The 11,273-nt window shown below is 42.0% G+C and overlaps 1 protein-coding gene across 1 annotated transcript; it reads right to left on the reverse strand.

Moving 5' to 3' along the window:
• Nucleotides 1–733: 733 nt before the first annotated feature.
• YWHAH (tyrosine 3-monooxygenase/tryptophan 5-monooxygenase activation protein eta) lies at nucleotides 734–8,799 on the reverse strand. Its single transcript, XM_011384258.2, has 2 exons — nucleotides 8,732–8,799; nucleotides 734–2,195 (listed from the first exon to the last, which is right to left on the reverse strand). Exons 1-2 carry the CDS (start codon nucleotides 8,777–8,779, stop codon nucleotides 1,542–1,544), a joined length of 702 nt encoding a protein of 233 aa, XP_011382560.2. The 5' UTR covers nucleotides 8,780–8,799; the 3' UTR covers nucleotides 734–1,541.
• Nucleotides 8,800–11,273: the final 2,474 nt, after the last annotated feature.

The following is an 11,273-nucleotide window of genomic DNA, read 5'->3' on the forward strand; positions in this document are numbered from 1 at the left end:
GATTTCTGTAACTGAACCAATCCACTTATAAAGCATGTTTGGTCTTGGGCACTCTGCTGGAGGTGGTAAGAACTGTAGGGGACTGGGGGCGAGATGACCTGAGGAGAGTCCAACTGATGATGCTGACCCTCAAGAGAAGCTTTGGGGTGCAGGCAAGACGGGGAGTGCTTAAAGGGTTAGGCCTTTTTTTTTTTTGAAACACGGTTTGTTTTTCTGTATTAAAGGATACTCAAAGCTTTCTTAATGATCAGTAAAGATTATTTCAGAGATCAAAGTCGTGCCCCTAAATTAACATTTTATTACATCTAACATGGAAAGAAGATTAAGAAAATTTGAGGACGCATGTGAGCTCGGTATTTACCTTGACTGTTAAATATCAACCAATACTCCAGGAGAGTGGGTCAAGCAACACCCTCCCAAGTCAAACAGACCTGACCTTTCACAAAGGTGCTGTACTACGGAAGACAGCATTTTGATCCACTTGGCTCTTGCATAAATACCAGTTATCAGGAAGAGTGGATAAAAGAGGCTTTGCTGGCTGAGTTCACAGAAAATTATTTAAATTTCACGAGTCTGTGTCTATTGTAATATGCGTAATGGAATCAGAGGGCAAGAAAACTTACTGTAATATACTTCGATGTTTGAGACTCAAACCAGGATTTAAAACGGTGACACGTTATATAGTCCATTGAGAGAGGGGATGGGGGGGGAATGAAGACCATACACGTAGAGATAATATCCCCGAAGCAGCATTTATTTACCCACTGAATTCCAAAACATTTAATTAAGAAGTCTGGCATTTCATAATCACCCATCTTGATTGATATGGGCTGATACACATGGTGCTGTCAGAATACACAAGGACAATAGCCAAAGAGTTACAAAAAATAAATCCATGATTCTTAAAACAATTGCAACCAAAAAAAAAAAAGTTACAGGTATCAAAACTTTAGATGCATTGCACTGAAAAAATTTGGGCACATCATAATTTAAAGAGGCAAAACAAGGCGCTACTGAAACCTCACTTTAAACAGTTTATTATAAAGCTGATGGAAAGGAGCAAGTGGTCTCTTTGTATCAGCTTCCCTTAACAGTTTTCCATTAGCTGAAGAAAGAGGTGGGAGGGGTGAATTCATTTTTGCATGCACAAGATGTACTGCTTAACAAAACACTATCAGCTCATTTTAAATGGATCATTTAAATATCATTGTAGCCTGTTTTGGCTAATTCTTTCTAAACTTCACCATTGCTTTTGCCTGGATTTCACATAGATCAACAGGCATGGTAAGATGCCTCATTCAGAACACACTTGTCTGCACAATTCGAAAAGGGAGCTCCTGTGGGCTCAAAGCAACTATCAATCCAGCAATGCCCATGAAGATATATCTGAAACTGCTTCCCAGGGGGCAGGAGAGCAGATCTGAGTAGCTGTGCTGCCAATACAGATAGGTTTAGCACTAGGTATTTAGTGATTGTGGCAAGGAAGAATTGGTGATGATGGGGGTGGTGGGTGAAGGAAGGACCAGGGACCCGAAGGCTCTTCAGTTGCCTTCTCCTGCTTCCTCATCCTGCTGGTCGCTCGTCCAGAGGGTAAGGTTGTCTCGCAGTAACTGCATGATGAGCGTGGAGTCCTTATAGGAATCTTCATTTAGTGTGTCCAGCTCGGCTATGGCATCATCGAAGGCTTGTTTGGCTAAGAGGCAGGCCTGCTCGGGTGCATTCTGGATCTCGTAGTAGAACACGGAGAAGTTGAGGGCCAGGCCCAGCCGGATGGGGTGCGTTGGCTGCATGTGCTCTTTGCTAATTTCAAAGGCTTCCTTGTAGGCCGCCTCAGAAGCTTCGACCACACTGTTTTTCTTCTCCCCAGAAGCTACCTCTGCCAAGTAGCGGTAGTAATCGCCTTTCATTTTCAGATAAAATACCTTGCTCTCGTACTGGAAATCATTGCAGTTCTTGATGAGGAACTTGTCGAGCAGAGCCAGGACATCATTGCATACTGTTTCCAGCTCCTTCTCAATCTTCTCCCGATAAGCTTTAACCTTCTCCAACTTCTTTTCGTTTCCATCAGCCATGGTTTTCTGCTCAATGCTGCTGATGACCCTCCAGGAAGACCGCCTGGCACCAACCACATTCTTATAGGCAACGGAGAGGAGGTTTCGATCTTCGTTGGAGAGAGGTTCATTGAGTTCTGTCACCTGCAAAATCCCAGAAAGATAAACACTGAGATCCAAGTTCAAAAATCTTGAAAAGAAATCTGCCCTTCAACCTAATCGACAATCCTCAAAAGCGGGATCATGGACAAGCCACACTGGAGAAAAACCAATCAGATGTGGCTCCTATTTGAAAGAAGACTAGTCTAACAGAAGACATTCAAAATATTAACTGATAAGGGCTTTGAGCAATTTAGAATTCAGGCCTTGTAAGATGCTGCCTTCATCTCGGTAGGGGTATGGGAATAGAGGTAATCATAGAAAGATGAGGTGATGGTACATAATGGCAGGTTAAAAAGCCCCAAAGTTCAGGTATTCTGCAAAAGATACTCAACAATAAGGTCATGATTCCTTTGTCAAATGTTCAAAAATTACAGACTAGAAGTTTGTTCCAGATTCTACTGTCAGCTTTATATTCTAGAAAGAACCAATCACACTTCCCTCAAATACCTATGAACAGAAAAGAGCTTCACAGATGAGATCAAAGACTACAGAGATCTAGCCGCCAGGCCAGAGTTTCAGCCTGTGTGGTTACACATGGACTCCCACTGGGCCACCAGCCCTCCCCAAGCCAAAACGGATACATTAGTGACAATAAAGTGCCCCCGGCCTCTGCTGAAAGAGAGCATAGCTACTCAGCAGCAAGCTTTATTCTGACCTACCTGACAAGAAACCCTGACTGGCCATTAAGGATGGAAGCACTAATTATTTTAACTGGCAATGTTAAAGTTCACAAGTTAGTTCTCCATGATGCTACCTCCAAGTGAGCCAGCAATGGACTTCGTTGTGCTGACCTGTGTTCCCCAAAGTTGCAATGAAGTCCTAAGCCCTAGTACCTGGTTATGCCACCTTATTTAGAAATAGGGCTTCTGCAGATGTACTCAAGTTAAATGAAGTCAAACTGCATTAGGGTGGATCCTAAACCCAATGACTGCTGCCCTGATAAGGAGATTCGGAGACACCTAGACACACACACAGGGAGAACACCGTGTGATGGAGGCAGAGACTGAAGTAAAGTGTCTACAAGCCGAGGAACACTCAGGATTACCAGGAGCCACCAGAGCTGGGAGAGAAGGATTCGTCTCTAGGGCCTTCACAGCGCAACCCTACCAGCATCGTGATCTTAAAATTTCTAGTCTTCCAAATTGTGATAAAACAAATTTCTGTTGTTCTAAACCACCCAGTTTGTGGCACCTTTATGGGCAACCCTAGGAAACTAATAGACTTGGAATCAGAAAACCTTGGTCTGGACCCCAGCAAAGCCAATAACCTGCTAAATTGGCCTGTTATCTTCTATAAAGTAGGGGGATTCTTTAATTATATGACCTACAGGTAAAGATCTTTAATTTAAAAAAAAAAAAGCACTTAGAAAATCATAAAACACTCAACAAAAAAAGGAATTACTATAAATCAAACTATAGGACAGAACCTCCTCCAATGAAGGGGGAAAAGTCAAGTTTAATGGAGAAAGTTATTAAGAGCATAATAAAATAGACATGTCTAACATGAATTGAGAAAACTAAGCAATGGAGAATCTAAATTTTAAAAATAAAAGTTTATTTGAAAAATTAGTAGTTCAAGAACATAACAAATGTAATCATTTTGTGTAAAATTAGGAAACTGTGCCAAGTTCTTAAAAAGTGAAACAAGCAATTGTCTACCACCACCCAATGCAATAAACCCCAGACAAAAATACTAGCTCCCTCTTCTAATTTCCCCATTTCCCTGTCCACAATCCCCCAACTCTTACTGCACATCCTTAGGCCTAGACTGTCTCTCCTCCTTTGTCTACTCAATCAGTCCAACCCCGATTCTTTCTTCAGTGTGGTCTTTGGCTACAAACTCTCACCCCCAAGGGGACTGCCTGCAAGCCAGGTTCCTTGTCCTCCATCCACAGACACAAGTGGTCTCACCCGATCCACATCTGTGGCCTATATTTTGCCAATGTCCTCTCTACAATCCACGACCCATGCTCTTCTCATCCAGTTGAAGACATGTAACCCCAGTATTTTTTCTCTTCCAGTGAGTCCCTTTAAACACTCATTTGTTTAGTGGCAATAGTCTTTGTAGATATTTGTTTGATATTTGGGGCTTTTAAGAAATCAACCTTTATAAATCAAAATTGTATCCCAAATACTGACAAGTCTCAATGCTTAATTCCTCTATCTAGAATGACTCACTTTTCTAAGGCATTAGTCAATAAGACAAAACATGAAACAAGAACAAAATTTGGAGAGCTCCTGAGATCTTGCATTAAGTAAATATGACTAAGATCACTTGACATTAAAATGCAAATGTATCCGTAAGGAGCCACCATATACTTACTTCACCCTGTGACTAATAAAACTGCTTGTGTTAGATTGCAGCAAAGATACACCATGGTAACTCCCCAGAACGCATCATTAAAAATGAGTGCATATCTGAAATCCACGTACACATCACACAGGATGTTTGTGTACCGGGGGCAGTATCATTACTTAAAAAAAAAAAAAAAAACCTAAGACATCTGGAGTTCAGCCTGAGCTAGCTGAGTGATCCTGAATGAATCACAATCTTTCTGGGCATCAAAAAATGAGGGGAATCAGACTAAATGATCTCCAAGGACTTTTTCAGCTCCAAGATTCTAGGATTCTATTTTTCCTGAGCAACAATAAAAGGTGTGGTTAAGGCATGAAATTGATTCTATTAACAAATTAAATTTGGGTTTATCTGTGGGTTTCAGGAATTCAAGTAGCATATCCCTTTCTCCATCAGGAATAAACTGCCCAAAAAGGCTGCTGGGCAATACTGTGACACCTCCACAAGTAAAACCATTTACTAGGAGTATTCATGTTTATGTAACAATCATCTGGTTGCCTGCCAGTCTGAATGAATCACTATCAGCATCAGCTGAGGGTGACTAACATTACTAAGCAAGCATTGTTCTTAGAAGCCCAGCCAGGGCCTAACTAGGAAATAACTGGATATGTTTAAATATAGTATTTTTTAATTCTCCTGGGTTACAATTCAGTTAACGAAGGGAAATTATGGAATGAAGATAGTTTTTATTACTTGATCGAATACCTGAAAAACACTGGGAGTTCTCCCAGACTGGAAAATTATAGACTGAAGGGAAATTAAATGGCCTATTAAAACAAAAAAGATTTACAGCAAGTGTTGACTGGTGATACTTACTGTGAACAACGTTCATTAATATCAGCACCAGTTCCCAATACTTCAGATTCCAAAATACTGGAGCCAGGAGGTCTAAAGAAAAACTTGGTCCTACACTAAGAGAAGCAGACACTGGGAGGCAATGAAGTGCAATGAAAAGGGAAGCACTAATTACTAGTCTGAACCAGTGACACTAAACAAACCAGCAAGGTGATCATCTGAAGATTCTATGGAGATGATTTATTGCATCTCTACAATCATAAGTTTCCAGGTGGTTTCTAATTAGGAGCATGAAGCAAAGACGAGACACAGAATCTTCAACTGAAGAAACCTAGACAATAGTTCTCAACCTTCTTCCTACTCCAATGCTAGTTTCAATGTTCTCATTCCCCGCTCCTCCCCCATCAGCTGCCCTCATGCAGCCATTCCAGGCTCTAAGTCTTCCCAAGGCAGCACCAACTGTAAGGGGCTCCCCTCACCTTTGCTCACAGCCTCTCTGCCTTCTTGTTCTCCTGCCAATCTCCTCACCCAATTTAATCCTACTTACACTCTTCCTGAAAACCTTACATTGATGGACCCTTCTTCTCTCCATTTTAAGGACTGGGCTCCTTGTCAGCCATTCGATGGTGTCCTTACCACATAGTATCTGGCTACACTAACTCCCAACCCCGGGGCATTCGTTTCACCCGTTTTCTCTACTTCGACCTACACATTACTAAAAGTCACGAATACCCTGGTCTACTTCGACTTCATTTATCTTCCTATGACACCATTTGCTTACTCAAAAATCCCTAAGGGCCTCCCTCCCACTAACTCACAAGGCAAAAAACTATGTGTATGTGAGTAAAAATAGATCCACTGCCAAAAATAGCACAGGGACTATTTGGGAAAACTTAAAGTGCTTAATCTGGGAAACATCCAGCCTCAAAAGTAATACTGAGCAAACAAAAATGCCACCCCTGAGCTGCCAGGCCACAGCTGGGGTAGTTAATTCTCCTGATCAGCGCTCCCATCCTTCATAGCGACCTTCACACACTACCACCCCATCTTTTAGAGTTACCCATACACTACCGACAAGCTTGCTTTTGATATTAGAGTTTATAACAGAAGAAAATGGTTCTCATGAACAATTAGGAAAACATAACCACATCATAAAACCTTTTAAGCGTTTTTGGCTGAACCCTGTACATGCTTTAAAATTTTTTTAAAAACTGAGCTAGAGGGATGAAAGCTTTTTTGGCTGACTCTTTACCAAGTCAAAGCCCTGAAAGTAAGGATTCTGCCATCAGTTGTCACTTGCCCAGGCCTGGAAAGACCACACCCTGTCTTCACCAAGGTGAGGCTGCTACAAATTCAGAGTAGCTGAGTTCAGGTAGTTAATATCCACTCTAAGCATAATATTAGTAAAAAAAAAAAAAAAAGAAGAAGAAGAAAAAAAACAAACAAACAGCTACTCTTGTATTGTTATTAAGAGACTGCTTGTATCTTGTTCTTGAACATTTTTGTAGGCACTGGCAGGGATTAAATACAACCCCATTTGAATGGCATTACTACTCCCTGGAGGAACCAGGCCCCGAAGGCTTCAGAAGCTGTGCTAGGTTCTGACTCAGGGAAGTGCCAACAATCACCACCAAAGAGAATGCCATGGCAGCGAGGAAGGGGGGCAGAAGACACATGGCCTCGATTTGGACACTATCAATTTTATCAACCTAGAGAATGAAATTTTGCAGCCTATGGGCTTATAAAATATACTAAAGGCAGTATGGACAAACTGGTGCCGAGGATATTGGGTTCTTAAAAATAACACAAGTACACTTTAACATAGTCCTGCATTTAATTCATAGCAGGAACTCAAAGTCAATTAATACTTTGCTTCATAACCTAAAAAAAATCTGGTCTTCAAGAGAAAAAGCAAAATCCAGATGTGTGACTCTGCCTTTTATGCTTCTCTGCTACAGCTAAGATCCCTAAGTAGTAGATTGTTTCTAATCAAACTTGGTAAAAATAACTTTTATCTAATAGATAGAACTATGTGTTCAGTAAACCCACTGGTGTAAAAGGCTTGGATTTTAGTCATCTATGACAATGGCTAATATATCAGAATATATACTGGAAATATTACCCCATAACCTCATGGAACATTATCACACAGTAGTTAAAGTGAGAGCTCTAAATTGAATTCAAATCTTGGCTTTACAACTTGACCATGAGAAAATTAAACTCTGTAAATCTCATTTGTAAGATGGAGTTAACAGTACCCACCCAGAGCTGTTATAAAGATTGAACAAGAATGTACACAACTCCTACTATTTACTGAGTGCCTAATAAGATAAACAAATTCCATGAGCCTGATGAATTGCATCATGGAAAACACATTTGGGGTACCCCCACCCAAACCATATTTCACCACAGTCTACCACTAATATAAAATTCCAAAGATGAGAAAACACCATTTTTGGCTTCTTTAAGGGAGTGGTGGGCTCCTTGACTGTGGGAGCTTTTCTGGGGATAATTCAGAAACCCCAAAACAAGACAGAGGTCACATCTCCCACTTCATTGCAGCAAAGCTATGTAGACTGTTCACCACTTGAAGTGCCTTTTAATTCAGACTGTTGTTAAAAAAATCCAGAACCTCTTCCTTCCTGAGCCAACAGAAGACAAAGCAATAACTACATTTCAAATGACCAGTTAGTGGGGAACAGGGCTCATTCGTGTGTGTGTGTGTGTGTGTGTGTGTGTGTGTGCGCGCGCGCGCATGCATGTTATGTGTGTGTATACATACATACATACATATATATATATTTCCCCGCCCCCCAGACTTAGTACCAATGTGGTTTGAAGGCTTCACACCAACTGCAATTTTGGTACACCTCAAAATCATCAAGTTTTAACATCTCACCCCAGGCTGCACAGCCATGCTCTCCTTTTACGTACCACCTGCTCGTTTCCCCACTCCCCTTAATCTCACAGCTGTTGGAATAAGAGCCTTTTGCCACCGGTTGGGCCAAGTGACTCTTCCTTTCCGACTTGTTTCCTTCAACTGCAGTTTTCCTTCACACACTTAAGATTTCCAGATATTCTTCAAGTCCTACAAATGCATTTCTCCTCATCCTCTGTCAACTGTGTAATCGACCGTGTATTGGTATTCCTGAGAAAGGACTGGGATTCTAGAATTTTTCATGTTTCTTCCATCATACTCTATATAAAGCTACTATGTATGAGATGAGAGCATGAAGACACTCCTTTATTTCACCTCAGAAACTTTTCTTTCCTCTTCAAATTATGGGATGAGGAAGGGAACTATACTTCTCAACTGATGTGAGGTAACACCATTGTTTCCAATACACAAGATTTTTCTTAAAGCTTACCCGCACCATCCTCCAGGTGACGCTGGTAGCATAAGAAACATCAATCATTACAGGCAGGCAACATTATTAAGTGGCCACTTGCATTATAAAGGAAAAAGAAAAGTTAGAAGAATGAAGACTGAAAACAGACTTAATAGTTAACACAAACATTACTAGGTTTTACACTTCAGAGGACCTAAAGCCAAGAGAGGTAAGTTTCAAGGTCACAGAGTAGAGCGTAAGAACATCCCTCACTCAGGTGCACTGCTCCATCCTCCCTAGAGCAGTCTACTTACCTGCCCTGAAGAAAACCCACATAAACCCAGAGGGTTACTAGAATTCAGACACTTTCCAAAAGCTCTTAAGGCCTGTGATATTAATAAAATGGAGACTGAGTCTCTCCAATAACATTAAGAATTCAACATACAAAACATCAAGTAAAACGTAAACTGTTTCCCACTGACCCCTGCCAAGTCCTTTTCAATATATTCCATTAATTTAGATGACAAAAAAATTTAATAAATTTTTTAAATTTAATAAACAGACATATTAACAAAGTTATTTTTTAATAGGAGTTACCGCGAGGAAATGGTTTATCACAATTCTAAGATGACATGATTAGAACTTGGACTGAATGTTCAATGCCAGATGACTTATCCAACCCATCAATCATTTCAGATACAGATATCACAGATTCGCAACACACGGAGGGGTCCATTAGTTTGCAAAACGCCACCTTAAAAAGTCTCAGAGAAAAACTGTGGACACAAGTAGGTAGCTGCAGGAAAACATTTTTTCAAACCTGCTTTTGAAAGCCAATTTTTTCCCTCCCCAAACTATATTTTCTTCTGGTTACATCTCCCCATTCTTCCCTTACTTTCCATTTCAACTTGCCTCAGGTTTCCTATAGCTCCATAATGTACCTTCTAATCATTTTCTTTTAACCTCAATTCACCTTCCTTCAAGCCCCATCCCTGTTTTATTCCCCAAAGGGCTCCTAAAGTCCAGAGAGGCCTCAGTCTGCATAATCCAGTACCCAGTTACCTAAGTATGACTTGCAGTGTGGACAGAAGTGACTCTTATCTCAAGAGATTAAAGCTCAAGGCTTTAAGATTAAAGCAAAGGAAATGAGTTCACACATTCAGTCCCGTTTCTGCAAAATTTCCAAAATTAATATATTTTACATTTGTTCTCTTAAAGAGAACCCTCAAAATTACATAGACTTCAGTCCCAAAACTAGATTGTCCCTGGTTTGGATGCTAAGCTCCTATCTAATCCATGACATCATGCTATGTCACCAGTGAATCAACAAATGGGTCTTGGTGGTGGTGGCAGCTTCCAAACACACCTAATTCAAGTGTTAATAAGGACACCACAGGAAACACAACTCTTCAAGTATGTTTCTTACCTGGATAATCCTAAATACTGACCTCCACAACATACTTCACATGATATTAATATCAAAAGCCTTAAAAGTTTTTCAAATTATTATGAAATTTTATGGATTTGTAGATTTTTCCTCTAAGAAATCCCCTCACAAGGCCAGCAAAAGGGCAAATAAGCTATAACCCAGGGAAGTAATTCTCGAACTTAAGCCCACTAAAATTTGCCAAGAGAGCTAGTTAAAGTGCAGATTTCAGAGTCCCACCCCCAGAATCTTTATGTCTAAGGTGGAGCCCAGGCCCATCCTCCCATGTCTCAGGAGTGTGTACACGGGATGAATATAGAACGTTGGTAGCCGCAGTTGTAGCTCAACCACTGTGTGACCTTGACGCAGAGAAAAGTAAGGTTCATTTAGAGAAAACGTAAAATAAGGTTGAGACAGGGAAAGTGAGCGGATAACCGGAACTCTAAGTCTCAGATACGCAGGTGGTATCTAATCCATGGCATTTGCTTGGGTGTGGCTGGCCCCGACTCTTTCGCCACTCTTTCGCCGGAAATCAAGCTGCAGAATCGATCCGTGAGGGTCTCGGGAATGCAAAGGAACACAGGTTCGTTTCGCTTAGAAGTCACGCCTCATTTTAATCTCCAGGCAGATGGGCGAGGCATCAAACCTAAGAGTGGAACCCCACGCCCGCCACCCTCCCGCCCGCACCCATGCCTAGACTGCAGGATGGGGGTCTTCGCACACAAAGCCAGACCCCGGGGCATGGGAAGATGGGACAAGCATGACTGTGGCGAGCACGGCAAAATAGATGGTAATCACACAGACTTCAGAAGGTCGTGGCAACGAAAACCAGGAGACAGGGTGCCACTCACTAGGTGATTCTTTATTACAAGTTAAGGTGTGGAGGAAGGCGAGGCGGGTGAGCCCCCAAGTCTGGAAGAACGCTCTAGGAGGAGTAATGTGGCCGCCTTGCGTTTCCTCGGGAATCCCCCTCCCCCGATGCAGGGCTCCGAGCTAGGATGCTGCGACCCCCGCCCGCACGGGGCCACCGTTACCGCCCATCCCTCCAGGGCTGCGGGCGCGACCGACCCCGAGCAGCTCCCTCCCCAGAGACCCCACCCGGGCCCGACTGCAGGAAATGGCGGGGAGCCCGGCGGGCGCGGGAAGCGCGAGCTG

The sequence above is a fragment of the Pteropus vampyrus genome, unplaced genomic scaffold, assembly GCF_000151845.1.
Source record: "Pteropus vampyrus isolate Shadow unplaced genomic scaffold, Pvam_2.0 Scaffold568, whole genome shotgun sequence".
Lineage (NCBI taxonomy): Eukaryota > Metazoa > Chordata > Mammalia > Chiroptera > Pteropodidae > Pteropus > Pteropus vampyrus.